Source organism: Pseudochaenichthys georgianus, chromosome 5 (genome assembly GCF_902827115.2).
Source record: "Pseudochaenichthys georgianus chromosome 5, fPseGeo1.2, whole genome shotgun sequence".
In the NCBI taxonomy this organism is placed as follows: domain Eukaryota; kingdom Metazoa; phylum Chordata; class Actinopteri; order Perciformes; family Channichthyidae; genus Pseudochaenichthys; species Pseudochaenichthys georgianus.
The window spans coordinates 33,960,860-33,983,291 of NC_047507.1; the positions used below are offsets into that span (position 1 = coordinate 33,960,860).

The window sequence follows — 22,432 nt, forward strand, 5'->3', positions numbered from 1 at the left end:
CCACAACTGTGTTACAGCAGCAAAGGGACCTTTAAACAGATGTATGAATCAGGAAGAGAACCTGGCTGTTCCTCTGAACATCTGGGCTCATTTCACATATTTCTTCTGACACTCTTCCAGGTGCCTGATGCTATCGTTAAGTGCCAGCGTGCCGGCATCACTGTGCGCATGGTGACCGGAGACAACATCAACACCGCCCGCGCCATCGCCATCAAGTGTGGCATCCTGCTGCCCGGGGAGGACTTCCTGTGTATGGAGGGCAAAGAATTCAACCAGCAGATCAGAAACGACCAGGGAGAGGTGAGCCACGTGCACAGATGTTTAACAAGGTCCGTGCATAACGATACATTCATCACGAAAAGAGAAAATATTATCTATGCCAGATTTTTGCTATTAGCTAATTTCCATCTGCAGTCCTAGTACACAGTACACACGTAACGATCGAACACTAAAACATTACGTTACTCTTGTTGCTGAGAGTCTTATGTTATTGATTTGCATTTCTAGGTGGAACAAGAGCGCCTGGATAAAGTTTGGCCCAAACTGCGCGTGCTGGCTCGTTCCTCACCGACAGACAAACACACTCTGGTCAAAGGTGGGTTCAGTGTTGTAACATGTGTTGTTTAGCATGATTTACTGCTACCCACATGTTTATTTGCAGGGTTGGGAGGGTTACTTTAAAAATGTAGTCCGTTATAATCACTAATTACATGATTCAGTAACCTTTACCTCGATATCAAATGCAAAGCAAATAAATCAAAATGGGAAGGCTTTAAGTGTATCATATAAGGCAACAGAAAATGTGAAAAGAAGAAACCAAGATATTTAGTATAAAAAATGTGTCTTTTAACTCACCCTTAACCCTAGGAATAGTTAAGTTTACAAATGCATGTTTGGTTTAATACATGAATTGAAACCAAACACAGGATTTTTTTTTTTTACGAAACAGCTGTTCACTTACTGCATTACAAAAAAAGATATTTAAAATAAAAAACAATAAAGTAGCCTAAATGAAAACCAAAAAGAAAATTGAGGCAGTCTCTTGCTATACAGCTATGATAAATAAAGCGTTATTGTAAATGTATTGTAACACAGTAATCCTGCTAGTAATCCAAAATATTTTTTTAAAACGTACCAGTAAACAGGAATACACTTTTTGATATAACTGTAAGGAAATACAGTTACCTTATTCTATCCTGATTACATAATCCCTTTACATGTCATCTGTTACTCCCCAATGTGTACAATGTGAGATAATCGTAGTTTCAGTCCATATCTCTTATTGGTTGACATCTTATTGAACTACAGTGATATCATTGGATTTTTTTTGTGTTTTTAGGTATTTTTTTGTTTTATATATATTTAAGAAGGGACAATGCACATTAATAACTATAGGTTACTTACGTAACCCCAGTCCTCAGAGTAACATGAAGTGAGATGTCTCACTATGGGATGCGCCTCATCGCGGAGCAAACAGAAGCATCAATCTCATTACGCCAATCCTGATTGGCTGGTGATCTTGACGTCAACGTCAGGGGAAATCACCCCCTATAAGTAGCCTGCGCCACGACGCATGCGTCATTCAAAATAAGCACCTCTTCTCGCTTCACCATAGCAAGGAGGGCCGTCTGGTGAGACATCTCACTTCATGTTACTCTGAGACTGGGGTTACGTAAGTAACCTATAGTTCTCATTCATAACACTGGGATATTGTAGCTCCCGTATTGTCAGACGAGCTTATCTCGAAGATCACCGATCAACCAGAATTTAACAGGTGGAGTCCCGACTCAACAAGATGCCCAGCACTGCTCGGGCCACGCTTGGAGCAAAGTGAGTAGCGAAGACCAGCTTGCCGCTGCACAGATGTCTTGGATGGAAACACCCTTGAACAAAGCCCAGGATGTAGCCAGGCCCCGAGTCGAGTGAGCCCGCAGACCCGAAGGTGCTTGCAGATTCTGACTCGTATAGGCCAAAGCAATTGCCTCCACGATCCAGTGGGAGAGCCGTTGCTTAGTAACAGGCTTACCCTTGTGAGGATTAGCCCAGGACACGAAGAGTTGGTCATTAAGACGAAGCTCTTTTGATCTGTCCATATATGTGTGTAAAGCCCGGACTGGACACAATAGATCCTGCTGCTGCTCCCCGGAGGAAACCAGCTGTGGAGGAAATGCCTCAATGTCAATCGGGGTACACGAACCAACCACCTTTGGTGTAAAGGCAGGGTTGGGTTTCAACAACACTCTCGTTTGCCCTGGGGCGAACTGAGTGCATGAGGGATGTACAGACAGTGCATGGATATCGCTGACCCGCTTGGCGGATGCCAGGGCCAGTAACAGTACTGTCTTGAGTGACAGATGTTTCATGTCAGCTCCTTCCAGGGGTTCAAATGGGGTCATTTTGAGCCCATTTAAAACCACTGCCAGGGCACCAGCGACCTGGAGACAGGGAGGAGCCTGCGCGCTCCCTTCATAAAACGGCAAACCAAAGGATGTTGGCTAGCCGTCTTACCCTCAAAGCCCACATGGCATGCGGCAATAGCAGCCAGGTACACCTTGATCGTGGAGAAAGCTCTGTGTTTTTCGATCAAGTCCTGTAGAAATGATAAAATCACCCCGACAGGACATTGAAAAGAGATGTGCCCTTCTTGAAGGCACCACTCCTCAAACACCCTCCACTTACAGTCGTAAAGAGACCTGGTGGAGGAAGCTCTCGCACTCTGAATAGTGTTTATCACCTTCTGAGGGAGTCCCACTGTATTCAGATTGTACCACTCACGGGTCAGGCCCATAGTGCCCCGCGCTCTGGGCGTGGGTAAAGGATCGCCCCCCCCGCCTGAGACAATATGTCCCTGCGTGGTGGGGGCTGCCATGGCTGCCCGCACAACAGCTGATATATCTCCGCCAGCCCGTACATTACGGGCTAAGGCGGAAACATCAGAGTAAGTGTGTGGCGTTGCTCCTTCACTCCGGCCAGAGTTGGGGGTAACAGAGCCAGGGGTGGGAACACGCACAGAGGACCCGGAGGTCAATCGTGTACGAGTGTGTCCCCGCCTAACAGTGCGTTTAAATCGTGCATTAAAGAGAACAGCTGTCATTGAGCATTTTCTCCTTTTGCGAACAGACTTAACGCGGCTCCGCCGTAACGCACCCACAGCGGACTCCCGATCCTTGGATGAGGAGTCCAGTCTGCATAGAGTGGTGCACCTCTGGACAGTAATTCTGTCCCAAGGTGCATAACTCCCGGTACCTGTGTCGCTCTCAGAGAGAGGAGACGTCTGCCGCTCCAAGGGATCAGTTTGTGTGCCAGTGTGTGTGACTGAAGACAACGCAACCTCCCCTGGTGGTTCATACACGATATCGTGTTGTCTGTCCTCACGAGGACATGGTGTCCTCTGAGAGAAGGCAGGAAGCGTTTTAGGGTGGGGAACACCGCTAAAAGCTCCGGGTAGTTTACGTGTGCCCGCTGGAGGTCTCTGCTCTAGGGACCTCTCACCGGGCGACCTTCGTAAATCCCATGTCAGCCCGTCTGACCTGCGTCCGTGGTGACCACCTTCCGTGAAAAGACAGCACCCGTAGGCGCGTCCCGCACTAGAAAAGTCGGGTGTAGTGCCACTACGCATTACATAATAACCAATACTCTCCGCACGCCGTGGCGCGCGGGGTTTAGTTTTATTATGAGACCCATGTTGAGCGGGTGCTTTACGAGGACATTTTTCCCCGTAATCTGACTCTGCTCGGTGGGCATTATAGATAAAACCCTTCTTTCTAGGAGAGAGAGAACCTCTCTCCAGAATATGGGTTGACTCTCTCTGGGCTTGTGAAAACAGATAAAGTATAACTGTTTTGAGAAGCCCAGGCAGATGTCGTGAGTATCTCCTGCTGTATGCTCCTTAGAGCCAGCTGAGATGTCACGCTTACGGCTCCGGCCGGCACTGCGCATGCGCGTGACGGTGGAGCCTTCACGACCCCAGCCGGCACTGCGCATGTGCGTGGCGGTGGTGTCTTCACGGACCCGTCAATAATCCGCCTCTTGAGAGATGCCGTAGCTGCTCTCAAAAGGGGAAGAATTGGCGGGCTGTCCTTTACAGCTCTAGCCGGCACTGCGCATGCGCGTGACGGTAATGCCCTTAAAGCCCCAACCGGCACTGCGAGTGGCGGTGGTGCCTTCACAGACCCGTCAATAATCCGCCTTTTGAGAGATGCCGTAGCTGCTCTCAAAAGGGGAAGAATTGGCGGGCTGTTTATTGGTTTTATTGATTTTCTATTCATTTTTTTGAGCTGCGCCCTCGGCCTGAAGCCTGGATGCGTCAGTGGCAAATGTTTAATGACAGAGTGATCAACCAGTGTGACATGTGTTTGTGCGGACTTGAGGATGGTGTTTAGGCATCTCTCGAGGCGGCGGGAACACATTCACGGAGAGGAGAAGGGTGGGCTGTCAGGCCGCTCGCTTTTTCTTCCTCGACTGCTGGTCGAAAGTCTGGGTTGGCTGCGCCTGAGCTGCAGCCGGAACCGGAGACTTTCTAGGCCAACTCGCCTTCGTCTCCTGCCTGGGCTGGGGACTCGGGGCGGGCTGCGACCTCTGCTGTTTCGGTATTTTAAACCGAGCAGGGTTCGGGGCAGCTTGGGCGAAGGGTTGCCGCTGTGAAGGCAGCGGCTGGACCCTTCGAGGGAGGCAGAGGTGGAGGGCCTCGTCTTCCTTCTTTTTTGGCTTGCATCTCCTCGGAATGGAGGCGAGAGCGGAGCCGAAAATCCCCTCGGGAACGATGGGCATGTCAAGTACATCCTACTTTTCCCGGTCTGGGAGGTTGGTGAGGTTGAGCCATCTAGCTCTTTCCTGCACCACCATAATCCCCATTGCCTTGCCCGTGGCCTGGACGGCGCAGCGTTGGACACGGAGACAAATGTCTGTGACCGCAGCCATCTCGTCCAGAGTGGCCGGTCCAGGATTGCTCAACAGATCCTCACAGAGCTCCGCTTGGTATGCAGTTAGCAGTGAGGAAATGTTCAGAGCCCTGGCGGACAGCGCTGCGGCTCTGTAGGACCGTTCAGTCATGGTCGACTGGAATCGGTCCGCCTTTGCTGTCAGTGTGGGGTTCCTGCTTGGTGACGGGCCCATCCTCGGTAGGAGGTGGGTTGCCGCCAAGCGGTTCCATAGGCGGTATGCGGAGCAGGCCGAGCCTCTCCATACCATCACAGTCTAGGGAGGAGGCACCCTGGATTGGGGCCTTGTTGCTAAAGGGCCGGTCTCTCCACGAGACCGACACCTCATCCAACATCTCCGGGAAGACCGAAAAGAGTTGCCTCTTCGTCCTCGTTGTTTGGGGAAAATGTTTCCCCTCGTAACGGGACCTGGAGGTCTCCTTGGCCATTTCGGGCCACGGGATGTCTAGCCTGGACGCAGTGCGCTGACACACGGCCTGCAGGTCCATGCTTAGACAGGGCGAAGCTGGTGTGCTATCGCCCGGGAGAGCAGCCATCGCTCCCGGCTTTGCAGCCTGAGCTGATGACATGAAGATGTCGTCTTCTTGCTCATCCGAATCAGACAGGAGGAACTCAGAGGCATCCTCTTCGTCCTCCATGTAATCCAATTCTAGGACATCCTCCGCGGGTGAAACCATGGTGAGGTCCAGCCGGGAGCCCCAGCTTGGTAGAGCGTGGGGCCCCGGTTCCGCGGCTGCCGCTGTTGATGAGCCCCAGACCGTAATGGTGAGGGGCTCAGTCTCTGCGGCGGACGCCCCCGCGTCTTGATTGCCAGCCGGCAAATCAATGGACATGAGGGGATCCTGTCCCGACAAGCTAGCTTGGCGTGCTAACCGTCGGCGGAGGCTCTTCATGGTGAAGCGGGCACAATGCCCGCACGAGCCGGGGTTGTCAATAGCCTCCTGGGCGTGTTCCAGCCCGAGGCAGGACGAGCAGACCTGGTGTGAGTCTGTGCCTGATACCTTCAACCCGCAGCCGCAGAGTCGAGCCTCCGAGTCCCTGACTCCTCTGGTGTGAGGGAGAGAGGCGTCTATCTCGTAGAGAGGACCCGCTCGTAACAGGTCGAGAAAAAAGTGATACAAACCTGTCTTTAATCCGGAGAAAAAAGGACGGTGTGGGTCTTTTTTTCTCAAAGAATATTACCTGGTGTGGTAATATTCTTTTAATCCTTTTCTCCTCCGTGAGAAGAGGGAAAAAAAAGCGTCCTCGCTACCGTGGTATCGGCAGTGAGGGAAAAAACAAGCTAGCAACGGGTGTGTTGCTAACTTGAAAATCAAAACCTTACCTTAATTCCAGAGGAAGAACGGCGGGGTTGATTATTTATAATACTAACTGGTGTGTTAGTACTATAGTCTTCTTGCGAAGCAGAAAGAGTAGCCGGCTAACGCCCGTCGACCGAAGTTAGCTTTGGTTCAGTCTGTGGACTGTATAGCTAGCCCGGCTACCATTAGAGATGTGCTCTGAAGCGAGAAGAGGTGTTTGAATGACGCATGCGTCGTGGCGCAGGCTACTTATAGGGGGTGATTTCCCCTGACGTTGACGTCAAGATCACCAGCCAATCAGGATTGGCGTAATGAGATTGATGCTTCTGTTTGCTCCGCGATGAGGCGCATCCCATAGTGAGACATAGAACGGAGTGTTATGAATGAGAACATGAACACTTCAGTCCATCATGTTAATGTGCCAGATTTAGCCATACAGGTTGATGGCATTAAAAGCAAACATACAAGAGAAAATAAGGCAAAAACTCATTGGCACAATAAAAACACATCAAACACAAACGCTCTGACAAAAATAGAAATTGTATTTGTTCTTAGTGTCCTTTTTGAAATGTATTACCCTGATTGAAACGGAGAATTGTTTGTGTTGCAGGTATCATCGACAGCACAGTGTTAGAAACCCGACAGGTGGTGGCAGTGACGGGAGACGGCACCAACGACGGCCCCGCCCTCAAGAAAGCTGATGTTGGCTTTGCCATGGTAACCACTTCTTCATGTGTGCCACAGCTCTTCACTCCTCTGCTGCTCCAGTTAGCTCCACGTTATTCCCAATATTGAAAAAAAAGAAATTCATTACATTTTTAAAGTAGCCATGAAAGAAGGTTTTTTTCTTCAAACGTCATCCACAATAACTCTTAGTTTAGTGCCATGAAATCATTAGGAGAGCTGTGAAATGGAAAAATAAATCAATAAATACCGAGCCTCGGTGCTCATCAGCACAGCGGGGTCTCACTTTGCTGCCACGTTACTGAGACTGTTCTCCAAAGATCAACTCAGAGAGGGAGAACATTCTCTCTCTTATATTAGTAATTATTCCTGTTTTATAAACAGTAAATAATATCAGACATTATATCCATCTTGACTGAATATTATCTTTGAAGATCTTCACCTAAATCTTTGAAATGCAAGTGAGTTTTATCCTATGTAATAATATGCATTATATAAAGTATAGCTTTTCCTCTATTCCCGGAGTGGAATGGTTTCCAATCAATCATGTAAAATTATCTTTAAAAAATAAACTTTAGAAAACATATTTATATTTCTTGGAGCCTAACATGGTCTGTAAATAATAATTTATGACATGCTTTTAGACGTTTAAGGGTGTCATTAAACCTGCAAAAGTGGGTTTGTGTGCTACAGTATGAAGCTTCCGAAGGTTGTTCACTTGAGATCAAATATTGTGGAAATAAATACAAAGACCTTCATTTCAACTTTAAGCAGCAATAAAGGTAAAAAACTAATACAAATGTACTCAATGCCATAAATGTGAAATGTTAACAGTAAATTGTATAATCCAAATACACCTTCCAAAAATAAATGTTAATGGAGAAAATCCTAAAAATAAGAATGAAATTGTGTTGGTTTCAAGCTGACTTCAGAGCTCAAATAGTTGCACTGAACAAATACTCAGCTGAGGTTACAGTGGATACTGACACATTAAAATGTGGAGGAGCTGAGTAACATCAGCTGCGTCCTCTCTGTTGTTATTTTGACCTTTGCTTTGTGAGGAAAGTCATCGGCAGCATCCCCTGCAGACTGCTGAGCAGCTGCTCTGCACTCAGACAAAAGCTACTGTTCCTGAACACATCACAGAAGCAGCATGGGGATTTCAACCGCAGACCTTTCAGTGCTAAAGTGTCCCATTTGGAATATTTTCAGTTGACGCCCATTTGTCCCAGTGTAATTATCACCTGTTCTGCTGGAAAGTGGACACGATCCACCTCCATCGGCAGAGACGCTGAGATTCACAATATGTTTTTTTATTTGAACACAACACACCTTCTCCTGGTTTAATGTACCAGATGATTGGGTTACAAAAAGTGTCCCTTCAAGCTTTGTACACTTAAGCTGCATTATCCTTTAAACTAGAGGCCCCTTGTCAGGTTTTCTTTTAAAGGACAAACTTGTAAATTCGTTGTTTTCTAAATTAAATTGAAACATTATCCACTCTGAAGCCGAGCAGCTGGTGTCTCCCTCTCCTTGCGTATATCAGACTGATAAAAAGGCGAAGAAGAATACTGATGAGTCACATTAAACTCCATAAAAAAAGAATCTGAAACTCATGAAATTGTGCTCAAACTAGACCTTATCTTTTAGGTTTAGAAAGTTGACCAGTTGCACACCAGCCTGTTTAGACCCATGAGATGATTACAACATTTTCTTGTGAGCCGTCATTGTATATTGTATACAAGAGTGATCTTCCCCTCTCAGAACTCAATACTCCTCAGATTTATCTTGCAGAAACTGGCATTGAATGATCGGATCAGATTATACTCTGCAATGGAGCTCTTTATCATATTGTAACAAGCTGTAAGCTGTTTTTTTGTCTAAATTGGATAACACAGGATCTGAATTTCCACTTCCTGCGCCTTCTTTTCAGGGAATCGCCGGCACAGATGTGGCAAAGGAGGCGTCTGACATCATCCTGACCGACGACAACTTCTCGAGCATCGTAAAGGCCGTCATGTGGGGAAGAAACGTGTACGACAGCATCTCCAAGTTCCTGCAGTTCCAGCTGACCGTCAACGTGGTGGCCGTGATCGTGGCGTTCACCGGCGCCTGCATCACACAGGTAGGACAGCTGCACACTAATCAGGATAAGAAAATACTCAATTTATCCTCTGAGGGAAATCCTTTTTAAACCCTTACTCCAATTTGAGAATAAGATAAAATAAGATTAAAACATTGACACATTTATGTATACATAAAATGTATATTAAACTACAATATTTAACAACAATCAGTATGTAAAATTGTGTTTAATATGCTTTTCAATAATCTAAATAACCAGCAGGTTTAAACAAACAATAAATTCCTTCACAGTGTTTATAAGTGCGGTTCGGTCCCAGCTGTCAACATTGGGGTTATTATGGTAGTCCAAACATCATCATAAAATAATTGAATCATATAAATGTTCATGGAAATTATAACATTCAACATTATTTCACCCTTTCTGCCTCTTGATTTAGACTATAGTTGTGACTTCCTACACACAGAGTATAATATCAGTAGGAATACATTGCTAGTGTCTCTACAGTCAGTCACCTGGTTTAACCAGATTTAGGGATGTACATTAAAGGGGACCTGTCATGCAAAATGCAGTTGTGTACGTCTTTTATACATGAATATGTGTCCCTGGTGTTCCAGGGAACTCACCAAGTGTCAGAAAACACAACCCTCTCTATTTTCCTCCATACCCAAATCTCTAAAAAAAGAGGCTGCAACGGATCTGATACAGATTTGAACACTGTCAGGACGGTGACGCTACGGCTATTGGTCAATTATCCACCTATCAGGGGAATGAGAGGTTGGGCCACGGCCGGCCATTGCTGCTCGAAAGCGCTGGAGTACATATGCCAGGCCTGTAAGTGGAGCTGTAGTCTGCCACAAAAGTAGCGAAGAAGACTTCCCTTGCATGGTTGCCCTTCTGTTTATTCTCCGCTGTGGCTCTTTGTCTCCCTCCCCGAGGGAAGCGTTTGCGCCTCCTGGTTTAAAACAAATGAATAATGACTCTATATAATCATATGTAAGGGATAATGTGCAGCGACGCGGTCATTATGGGGAAAAGAACAGGCTGATCAGGAGCACGACGCAAAGCTTAAAAAATAAATAATTGTATTGATTTAAATTGACATGCATCCGCAAGAAAAATAGTCCGTTGTTACTGTTTGAATTAACGTAGCAACGGCAGGAACTGCTTCGATAGTGTTTTTGAGGAGCTTTTTGATTACAGATTTGAAAACATCGTTGCTTGCTTTAAAAGTAGCACAATTCATTATTTCAAACCTTGGAAAGTATCTAGATATCCCTGCCCTAATGCCAAAGTAACTGCCAACTCCCCTCTCATGCAGGGGGGCGTGGTCAGCTGCAGCTCACATAATCAGCCCTCTGCAAAAATAGGGCTGGAAAGAGCAAATAGAGCGAAATGAGGCATGGCTAAAAGGCAGGATCTGTTTGGTATTTTGAAAAAAAAACTATATTTATATACTTTATATAGGTATGGCCCTACAATATATTGTTCAAATATAGCATGATAGGTCCACTTCAAATGAGAACTTGAAAACAAGGGAAAAGACTGACAGGCTATTTTACAAACGATGGATTGCCACCGCAACAGAATGCAGCCGCAAGTGATGTAACATTTGTATAGCTTGGTGCAATTTGCTCTTTTCTTTTTGTCAAATCGTTATTATCTCTGTGGCAAAATGTAAATGTAGCCTTTGCACCAAAGACACAGTTGGCAGAACAAAGGAAGAGAGGAAGAAAAATGAAATATTCAGATTGTGACCGACGGGGTGCAGAGGCATTCCTTAAAGAGGCCCTATTACAGTGGGGCAAAACAGTATTTAGTCAGCCACCAATTGTGCAAGTTCTCCCACTTAAAAAGATGAGAGAGGCCTGTAATTTTCATCCTAGGTACACTTCAACTATGAGAGACAAAATGAGAAAAAAAATCCAGAAAATCACATTGTCTGATTTTTAAAGAATTTATTTACAAATTATGGTGGAAAATAAGTATTTGGTCAATAACAAAAGTTCATCTCAATACTTTGTTATATACCCTTTGTTGGCAATGACAGAGGTCAAACGTTTTCTGTAAGTCTTCACAAGGTTTTCACACACATTTTGGCCCATTCCTCCATGCAGATCTCCTCTAGAGCAGTGATGTGTTGGGGCTGTCGCTGGGCAACACAGACTTTCAACTCCCTCCAAAGATTTTCTATCGGGTTGAGATCTGGAGACTGGCTAGGCCACTCCAGGACCTTGAAATGCTTCTTACGAAGCCACTCCTTCGTTGCCCGGGCAGTGTGTTTGGGATCATTGTCATGCTGAAAGACCCAGCCACGTTTCATCTTCAATGCCCTTGCTGATGGAAGGAGGTTGTCACTCAAAATCTCACGATACATGGCCCCATTCATTCTTTCCTTTACACGGATCAGTCGTCCTGGTCCCTTTGCAGAAAAACACCCCCAAAGCAAGATGTTTCCACCCCCATGTTTCACAGTAGGTATGGTGTTTTTTGGATGCAACTTCTTTCTCCTCCAAACACGTCTAGTTGAGTTTTTACCAAAAAGTTCTATTTTGGTTTCATCTGACAATATGACATTCTCCCAATCCTCTTCTGGATCATGTAAATGCTCTCTAGCAAACTTCAGACGGGCCTGGACATGTACTGGCTTAAGCAGGGGGACACGTCTGGCACTGCAGGATTTGAGTCCCTGGCGGCGTAGTGTGTTACTGATGGTAGCCTTTGTTACTTTGGTCCCAGCTCTCTGCAGGTCATTGACGAGGTCCCCCCGTGTGGTTCTGGGATTTTTGCTCACCGTTCTTGTGATCATTTTGACCCCACGGGGTGAGATCTTGCGTGGAGCCCTAGATCGAGGGAGATTATCAGTGGCAGGGTGGGAATTTCACGACGGCCACGACGGCCATGGCCGTCGTTGCCCCGCACGTTGGCCGTGATGCCCTGTTAAAAAAAAATGCAATTCACGGCCAAAGTGGCCTTTGTGCCCCTGTCAAAAGTAATAAAAAATGTCCTGGATGTCCACCGGAGGATCAAAGGAGTGACAGGGAGTTGGCTGCAGTGCCGCGTCCTAAAACCCTTTTATAATCTATCGATTAGATTTATGATTCGAAAATTATAAAAGTAGGGTAGACATGTGGAGATTATCCGGCTGAACAAAACGTGCATTTATCAAACAGGTTTGTTTTCCACAGACCTTATTTCCAGTTATTTCCAAAACCCTGTGGAGAAATCACATTGCTTTTTGTGGAGGGAACCAGCAGCTTACTTCCTGGTTTCAGGACGCGTCACTGGCTGCACCTCTCCATATGATGCCAGTATAAACAAGGTCTTCTGTCGGCTCTGTACATCAATGCCGACCTATGCTGACAAGTAAGTGAAGAGTAGACAATATAAAGGTATTGGCGAAATGTCCCAGCAGTTTAGGATAATGAAGGCTCTAATCAAATCAATTACATATAGCCATTACATGTCTAACTCCTAATGACAGGAAGGCAGAAAGTGCATTATACAAATAATAATACTCATAATAATAGCAGACATTTTTTAACAATGACCACAATATCATTATTTTAATAAACCAAATATGAACAATTGAGGAAAATGAGGAAGAACTGATGATTAAAATGTTGTAGTAATGTAGTTAGTGCATACATTATTGCAACAAATGTGTTAATTTCCTTCATTATTAGTCATTAGTCATTATTTTTTGGTGGACGAATGCTCCGGGCCAGTGGTTACAATGGTGGGGCCAGTGACAATACCATTTTACCCTTACTGTCTACCCCTGACTGACTTATGTGGTTTATGGCTGAACTTAACGTATACGTTTAAGAAACACTATTGCTATTCAGCCGTTATTTCAGTCATGTTGATTGACCAGCCTTTGTGCCCTGCCATGTGGCCTTTGTGCCCTGTCAAGTGGCCTTTGTGCCCTTAAAAAAAATTTGAACGGGAAGGCCAAATGGCCTTGCCCCTAAAATGACGAAATTCCAAGCCTGATCAGTGGTCTTGTATGTCTTCCATTTTCTAATAATTGCTCCCACAGTTGATTTCTTCACACCAAGCTGCTTACCTATTGCAGATTTAGTCTTCACAGCCTGGTGCAGGTCTACAATTTTGTTTCTGGTGTCCTTTGACAGCTCTTTGGTCTTGGCCATAGTGGAGTTTGGAGTGTGACTGTTTGAGGTTGTGGACAGGTGTCTTTTATACTGATAACGAGTTCAAACAGGGGCCATTAATACCAGTTAACGAGTGGAGGACAGAGGAGGCTCTTAAAGAAGAAGTCTGTGAGAGCCAGAAATCTTGTTTGTTTATAGGTGACCAAATACTTATTTTAGCGAGGAATTTACCAATGAATTCATTAAAAATCCTACAATGTGATTTCCTGGATTCTTTCCCCCCATTCTGTCTCTCATAGTTGAAGTGTACCTAGGATGAAAATTACAGGCCTCTCATCTTTTTAAGTGGGAGAACTTGCACAATTGCTGGCTGACTAAATACTTGTTTGCCCCACTGTATGTGGTTCATATTTGTATTTTATGACTCTACTGGGACATGTCTCCATGCTTTAATATTCAAAAAGCTCTTTATTTTTCTCATACTGCCTGTGCTGCAGCACCTCTTTTCACCCTCTGTCTGAAACCAGAGCCCAGTCTGCTCTGATTGGTTAGCTGGCCAGCTCTGTTGTGATAGGTCAACCGCTTAGAGATGTCCCTCCGATTTGCCTATCACATACAATGTGTTGGAGCGCTAGCCAATAGAAGCATGAGTGTTGCAAAGTGTTGTCACTATGTTACATAAGTAAACAAAGGAGTCCAATGGAGGTGTCTCGGGCAGGGGGAGAGAGAGAGAGTGTGTGTGAGAGGTTCAAGGTTCTTTATTTTGTCAAACTATTATTTTGTGTGTGTGAAAAACTACGGCCCAATTCCAAACCACGCCCTACACCCTACCCCTACACACTCCCCCTCCTGACGGAGTGAACTCCGTGGAGTGACACACGAGGCTCCCTCCTGTCAGATGGAGGGATTCAATACAGCGGCAAGCTTTGGGACGGCCTCCCCTCTCTCCGGCAGGAAATGCCGTAACTGTATGTAACAACGGTTTCAAATCAGCATCTCTTTGACAACATTTTTTAATTAATAACTAGGGGTGCAATCGGGTGCAATCAACTTAATCGATTAAAATCGATTACCAAATGAGTTGCCAACTAATTCAGTCGTCGATTCGTTGGTGACGTCATCACGTGTGTTTCACAGGCCGTTAAGCTCCAGTGTTATTGGTCTTTTTATCGGTACTGGAGACATTTAAAAAATATATGTCATGTATTATTGCTACAAAAACATTATATCGCAGTCTTAGTGTCGCCAACTCGTTTCTAATATGCAAAAAGACAAAAAAATGCGTCTATGATTTATTTCCGATCTTTCCAATCGAGACGAGATTTCTCTCCCCCGTCCGTGTGTGAGGGGGCGGGGCGGTTTACACACACGCAGCTGCTACATGCATGCAACACACAGCGGAGATGGCGAACGCGCAAACGGAGGGGTAGGGTGTAGGGGGCGGTTTGGGATTAGGCCTACCTCTGGAGGCAACTTTTGGATGTTAGCCTTTGCAGACTATTTACTTGCACAAAAACCTCTATCACACTACAGGAAAGTGAAAACCCCCCAAAACATAATAGGGCCTCTTAAAAAAAAAAGTTAAAGGTGAAAATGTAAAAGTGACCGAGATTTAATAAGTGACATAAAATGTCAGTCTGTGTGTTTAATGCACTTTGGTTACCACCAACACTTTGAAGAGCTAATAGTTTCACTGTAACTACGTGTGGCTGTAAGTGCTTTGTGCATTATACTGTTTTGCAATTAGGCTTATTTGCATAGAAGGGGTTTTTGTGCCAAAGGTGTGCATATTACATGATTTAAATACTGTATGTGCAAATAGGGCAGGAGCATCAAGGATATATTTTGCCCAGCTGTTAGTGAATCCTACCTTCTTTGTAGATGTTAAGGGTGGAACATGAACAGGAGCTTCTGTCTTGATACAGTAGTTATATTACATTTGATCACTTACTCTCGTGTTTGATGCATTTGCTCTTCTGTGGATTTATTTTTGATCAAATCAAAAGTGTTTTACTTTGATGTGACCGTGTGAGGCAGCCGTGTCACTTTCTTCTCTTTTTTTTTCATACCGTGTCTCTAATAAGGAAACTGAACTCCTGACACAATATAAAAAGTAACTTGCGGCTGAGTATTAATTGAAAGCCTCACAGCTGGCAGGACAGATAACAAACTCGGCTTCAGAGTAAAGAACACAAAGTAGGCTAAGATACAGCCTGAAACCATGGCAACACGTCACCATCATAATCCTGAAATACAGCGGGGACTCAGCAGGTCTCTGCGCTGTGTTTATTCTCACTGATCATCCTCTGACATGTTGGCACAGATCATTAAAAGATGGTAAAATGATTTATGTCTTTATTGTAAACACAGAGGGACTGCTCTGGGCGTGGGTTTGGTATCACAAGTGGAGGGGGTCCAACTAAATGTGTGTGTGTAAACGCTTTCTCCTGTATTTTATATGCATTTGAATCAGCCTTGCAGACAACACGCTAGGATATAATTGGTTATTATTATGGTAGTGTGACAAAATATATAAATGCTATGTAAAGCTCTGTATTGTTAATGTACCCACTATACTTAAAGGACTCCACCATTTTAGTGCTGCTGCGCGTTTAGAATAAGTTATGCTTTTGGGGTTTTCCCTTCCCTGTGGTGTGTTTTTATATCGTTTTTTATGCATGTAAATGGTCTGCAAAGGCTAAAATCCCTGTGTACCTTCCAGAGGGAGTTTCTCTGCCACACACTGCCTGGAACCCCTCCATTGGACTCCTTTATTTACTTCTGTGACATAATGACATCACTATGTAACTCTCTCGCTTCAATTTGCCATCTCTCCAACACATTGTACGTGATTGGCTAAGGGGAGGGACATCTCTAAGCAGTTGACCATCACAACAGAGCAGGCCACCTAACCAATCAGAGCAGACTGGTTTCAGACAGAGGGTGAAAAGAGGTGCTGCAGCACAGGCCGTATGAGAAAAATAAAGAGCTTTTTGAACATGAAAGCATGAAGACATGTCACAGCAGAGGTACTGAATACAGATATGAACCTGAAAATGAGTATAATAGGCCCTCTTTAAAAAAACATGTGTAAAGTCTGATCACTTTTTGCTTGTGTCAACCCTTGGTTGAGGCAAATACGTTTTATACAAAATGAAAAACAACAACAATAACTATTAAAGATGAGCTTTATATTATCATTAGCTGATTCTAGCACAACAAAGGTATCCCTAACCTGACCGAAGTCAAGGTGCATTATGGATAATGTACGTAATGTTGGCAGCAGGCCTGACTTGGAGGAAGAAAGTATAGAATAGAAAAGACTGCATTTCTGATTCTGCTTTATTAATTATGAATCTGTTTTGAGAGTGTTACAAATAGGGCTGTAATTACATCCAAACGCTTCTATTGGAGTTTTCTGATAAAGCTTCTTAAATCTGTTGCAATGCTTTTTCTACGCGTTTAACTAAAAAAATGGCATAACAAATATTTGTTGTCATTGTTGATACATAAATCTAAATGTTGGTGCTGAAAATGATTGAGGTCAAATATTTGTTGTTGTGAGTTTGATGATGATGATGATGATGATGATGATGATGATGATGATGATGATGATGATGATGATGATGATGATGATGATGATGATGATGATGATGAAATCTGTATTTCTCAAAATGTGAAGAGATGGAGTTGTGCTGTTTGTTATTTCCACTATTCCTGTAAATGAAACCCCTGACCTCTCCTTCTCCTTCTCCTCCTCCTCCTCCTCCTCCTCCTCCTCCTCCTCCTCCTCCTGCAGGACTCCCCTCTGAAGGCCGTCCAGATGCTCTGGGTGAACCTCATCATGGACACTCTGGCTTCTCTGGCTCTGGCCACGGAGCCGCCCTGCGAGTCTCTGCTGTTACGTAAACCGTACGGCCGCAACAAGCCTCTGATCTCCAGGACCATGATGAAGAACATCCTGGGCCACGCCGTGTACCAGCTCACCATCATCTTCACCCTGCTCTTCGCCGGTAAGTTAAACAAACCTACCACATTTGAAGGCAAAAATCTGTTTTGTGATTTGAATGATTTCTATATTATTGTATTTCCACTGAAAAATCCTTTTCACAATCGCACGTTCTTGAAATCCATCGTGTCCTTCCCATTTTGTAAGATGTTTAGCCTGTGGATTTTATTGTTCAGTCTTTAAAAATCTGGATGTGAATAAATGTTGGAAATAAATCATGTATATTAAGATATTTATTTTGTGTTTCTTAGGCGAGACGATCTTCAACATCGATAGCGGACGCAACACTCCCCTGCACGCGCCGCCCTCGGAGCACTACACCATCGTGTTCAACGTGTTTGTCATGATGCAGCTGTTCAACGAAATCAATGCCAGGAAGATCCACGGAGAGAGGAACGTGTTCGAGGGCATCTACAAGAACCCCATCTTCTGCAGCGTGGTGCTGGGGACCTTCATCCTGCAGGTAACTCCACCACCAACACCATCAGCTAGTGCAGTCATTCAATAACTGCGTTCTGTTTCTTTTGAGATACATACAGCAGGTTTTCATTAGATCATTTATATGAAGGTGTCATTTCTGTGTAATAAGGTCAATGTTTAGTATATTATCTATTAACTGAATTGATGTTGCACCAGATGTGTCCCCATCTGTTTTAAGTTGTAAGTTTGGAACTCAGGATAGATATTCTTGTCTTTGTTCCGACACATTTGTTGCAGTCCTTTGTTTCCAACTGAGGAAATAAATCTTAAAAAAAGCTCAAAAAGAAGTCGTATAGAAGGCTCAAGCATCTCTGAGAGTGAGAAAAAGAACTAGAATTTGAAGTATAATTGATACAAAAAAAAATATATAGGCAGTGAATTATTCCTATAATAATTGTGGACATACATCGAGCTCTACGGCAGAGAGGAACAGATATATTAGACTTACACAGACAGCACTTGTTAGTGGATCAATTCATTGTTAGTTTTGGTTTCCATAAAGGATTTTCTGACTATAAGACAAATACAGAAGAGTAATCCTTTAAGACTGAAGCAGCGCTCGGCTCACACGTCCCGTATGTTTCTGTTGCTCCTCAGATCGTCATTGTTCAGTTTGGAGGGAAGCCGTTCTCCTGCACGGCGCTGACCATCGACCAGTGGCTGTGGTGTGTGTTCATCGGAGTCGGAGAGCTGCTGTGGGGACAGGTGAGACCAGAACCACAACCAGAGGATCAGTAAAGTGAATGCGCCACTAGTGGGCAGTTCTTTATTGGGAAAGGAACAATAGTTGTTCCTTATGCAATAATGACCTGCTCTTTGCCAATGGTCCCGCTTATTACACTGCTAATTACAGCATAAATCAATCATTTATTTAAATACGAGTTTATTTATTTTTAAATGATTGTATCTCTTCTCCTAAGACAAAAAAACTGTCTCTTCAGCTGCGTGTCAACGGCTGAACTGCAGCAATATCAACGTAAAGTAAAATGACGCCAGCACTGATCCAGGTTTTCTTGTGTTTCGGCTTTCCACACATATAGAAATGAAAACAAATTGAAATATCAGAGTCGATGTTTCAACTAGGTGGTGTTACAGATTGATTGCATGGGCTCCCACAAAAAAAGCAATGAGATTTCAATTCGACTTTGGATTATTGCAAAAAATAAGCTCTTTGGCAACTTAGTTTTTTTGAAACGTTTTGTTCAGCCGTAGGATCTCCACGTATTCACACCACTTTTATGATTTTAAGCGTATATGCAATCGCCAGGAGTAAAACACATAAAGCTGAAAACAAGCTACAGCACGATCACAAACTTCACATCACCACCGCTAAGCTAAAGGTGGCTAATGTTTTGTATTTAAATTTGAAGTTGTAGAACAAACACATAAATCTCTTTAGCCTTTGTTCACTTCAGGCGTCTAACCAAAACCGCAGTCCAAACCGATTCACCCGAGGGAACCAGAAATGGTCAAATGCTAACTGAGTCCCAGGTTTTAGGACTGATTCCTGCACTGTTCGGTGGGAAATGAGCTTAACTTAAGAATAAGCAACATTTACTGAGAGGAAGATGAAGAGGTGGATATTTGAGGTCTGTGGCAGCAAACTGTTGCCTGTCACACTTCTTGCTGCTGCAGCGTTGCCATCCCAACCATCGCCATGGTAATGAGCGCGGCACATGAAAGCAGCTCCTGTTTACGAGCGCCGAGGGAAAACAAACCCAGCGTGTCAGTCCCTCTGTGGATGTACACAGGCTTAGAAAGCATACATTGAACAGAAAGAAACTAAAGTTGAGTCGCAGGAAGCCTGGTGGGTTCAGTTGGAGGGCAGAGAACAGAGAGGCGGGAAGATGCTGACAGAAACACGCTGATCTGAGGCTGTGATTTATTTTAGACCACTTTGGTTTCTAACAGAAGGAAGGTGACAGACGTACAAATGTGCAGCTGCAGCAGGAGGCTGGGTGTGACTCTCTCCTTTCTTTTTTTACTTGAACAAGGAATAATCAGAGCAACAATACACGTTACACAATGTGATGTGCAGAGACATCAGTACTCCATTATACATATCAGAATCAGAAATGCTGTATTAGTCCCACTGTGGGGAAATGTACATTGTTTAAGCAAAGCGAAATTGCATATAATAGGCAAAAATAAGGTTAGTATACTAATACATCATATAAAGAGGTGAGCGCATGTTGTAATCAAATCAAATAAGCAGCAGTATAAAAAAAAGTAGGTGAACATACAAATATATTGATGAAGCAGCCACTAATAACTGTGTAAAAGTGTATCTTGCAAATAAAAGTTATTATGCCTCAATCTTTTTAATCATAATAATTCATTTATTGTTAAGAAAAGATAAGTAAAAATTAGAAAATCAGGTTAAGATGTTGTTTTTGTCGGACTTCTGGCAATAGCATTCTATAGTAATATATTTGTTGAACTTTGCGTGTATTTCACAAAAACCATCCTGAATGATGTTGATTCACACCACTCTGAAAGGGGCACCTTCACAAAAAGGGAAAGACTCATAAACATGCAAGCAGTAGAGGCCAAGATATCCTGATTTATAATCCCTTAATGAGTCAAAAACACTTGCTCCTACATTAAGCCATAATGCACTTGTTAGCATCACTTTGGTAAAACAACAAAATGTTCAAACTCCACACTCGTTTATTCGCAGGTTCTTTATTATAACTGTATATTCCTAAATCTTTCAAAGGCTGAGTGGGACTAAAATATGTTTTTAATCAGCGGACACGGTTTTAAAAAATGACGTTTTCTTTTGTTCAGCTGATCTCTGCCATCCCCACTCACCACCTGAAGTTCCTGATGGAGGCGGGGCACGGCACAACGAAGGAGGAGATCAAGGATGAGGAGTTGGCTGAGGGAGCGGACGAGATCGACCACGCTGAGATGGAGCTGCGGAGAGGCCAGATCCTGTGGTTCAGAGGGCTGAACCGCATCCAGACACAGGTACGACCCCCCCCCACAGGCGCACCGACAGTCTAACTTCTTACAAGTTTTTTCCCATGTCAAGTTTCCAAGGCGGAGACTCAGCTGTCAAAGGAGCTGCAGAAGGCATCAGTTGCCATGGCAATGCAGGAGGCGCTTGAAGAATAAATAGGATTTTTGTTGACTTATTTTTGTTTAATTGATTTCTTTGTTTTCGTGTTGGTGAATTGTTGTTTAAACCTGAAAAGCTTTTCAGGTAAAATTCTGACAGCTGTCGTCTTTAAAAACAAACCTCCTCTTCCTCCTCCTGTTCTTCGTCCTTCCAAAAGCAAACAGAAGTAAGATGCATCAAATGGAGGTAATCTGTTTCATGAAGACAGTGAGGAATATGTATTTCACATTTCTAAGAGCTGGAGTCGGCAATGAGAAGCTGGTTTAGCTCATCTTAAATGTGTGTTATCGTGTACTTGTAGTTGCAGAAACAGTAGAACACAAGGTATTGTAACATATATATATTAATAATGTAAAAATATATATTTTTGGGATTTATTACCAACTCAAAAAGTAGCAGATAATAGTTCCTGCAAATCGTGGAAACTATCAACTGTAATCTTGAACAAAAACTCATGAGGTCAAAGTTAGAACAAAATGTTATTTTTGGATTTGAATCTTCAGCCCATATGATCACACGTGAGGACTGCCAAAAAGCTGCTTGGACTTTAATGTGTCCTTTTACTTTAGGCAAATTAAAATGTATCGTGAGTGCAGAAGAAATAAGCCAAAAACAAAATGTCATATTAGCTGAATGATAAAATGATAGTAGCACTTCCACTGTGTTGTTTCTACCTAAGCTTTTGCAGCCAAGACACACAGCAAGTCATTCACAGACAGAATCAGAAACACACCTCTAAAAATAAAAAAATAAACGGAATTCATTGAAAGAGACGAGGCTTTAAAGTTTAATTTGGCTTTCAGTCAACTGCATGTTTAAGGTGCAAAAGTACTACACAGAAATCTTCCCGAGTTCATCATTTCCTCATTATGTAACTAAATATTTAACATTCCTTAGATTTTAGAACAGATGAAATACACTATGGCAGCTTTTTGAAACATTTCTAAAGAAGAAAGATGACGTGGAGTCCTCCTTCGAAGCACCAGCCATTTTGTTAGCGTAGCACACATGGGTCTGATGATACTGTGCTGTCATGAGCCGCAGGGCACAATCGTAAATGTAATTTTAAGGTGGAATGAGCAGTGTGTCAGTGCAGAGTATCGTCTGATTGCTCAATAGTTTCCCTAGGAAGGAAAAACATCAATCTTTACACATAAACCCCACTAAGCATGGTATAAAATGTCTCCACTCAGAGCTTATGCAACTGCAACCAGGGGCTGGGAGAGAATGAACACTTGATGCATCTTAAATGTATTTTGGATGCGAGGTTAGTGATTTGTCTAAATCCTGAAGCAAACGCTTAATTGTTTGCGGCGTGACATACATGTTTTTAGTTTATGTTCACCTTAAATATTCACTGCTCACATCTGGCCCACGTCAGCATCTGAAATACTGCCCAAGAACTTTCATAACACTTCAAATCCAGTTGAGACAAGCTTATTGTTTCTTCATTTCCAAACCATCCTCCACATTTAACATGTTCAGCCACGTGTGTTGAATTAAAACACAGTGAAGTGTGTGGAGGCTAAAGTGGAGATATTTAACACGCACACATTGCGGTTGTCCAGTTAATTTCACACTGCTGCAGAGCTTTGGTGCAGACAGCATCCAGCGTGGGACAAAAAGCTTATAAGATCTTTGTGTTCTTCCGTTAGTCAGTGTTGGACAGCAGCAGCACCTTCACAGCGCCGTCTTC

The 22,432-nt window shown here is 43.8% G+C and overlaps 1 protein-coding gene across 6 annotated transcripts in view; it reads left to right on the top strand.

Moving 5' to 3' along the window:
- LOC117447084 (plasma membrane calcium-transporting ATPase 1-like) overlaps positions 1-22,432 on the top strand; it is a 165,621-nt gene that overhangs the window by 130,242 nt on the left and 12,947 nt on the right. For all 6 annotated transcript variants that reach the window (XM_071203209.1, XM_071203205.1, XM_071203207.1 and 3 more), the window contains 8 exons: positions 121-300; positions 508-595; positions 6,852-6,958; positions 8,859-9,050; positions 16,923-17,136; positions 17,384-17,595; positions 18,210-18,317; positions 20,403-20,585. In XM_071203209.1, coding sequence (XP_071059310.1) covers positions 121-300; positions 508-595; positions 6,852-6,958; positions 8,859-9,050; positions 16,923-17,136; positions 17,384-17,595; positions 18,210-18,317; positions 20,403-20,585 — 1,284 coding nt within the window. The remainder of the gene's footprint in view (positions 1-120; positions 301-507; positions 596-6,851; positions 6,959-8,858; positions 9,051-16,922; positions 17,137-17,383; positions 17,596-18,209; positions 18,318-20,402; positions 20,586-22,432) is intronic.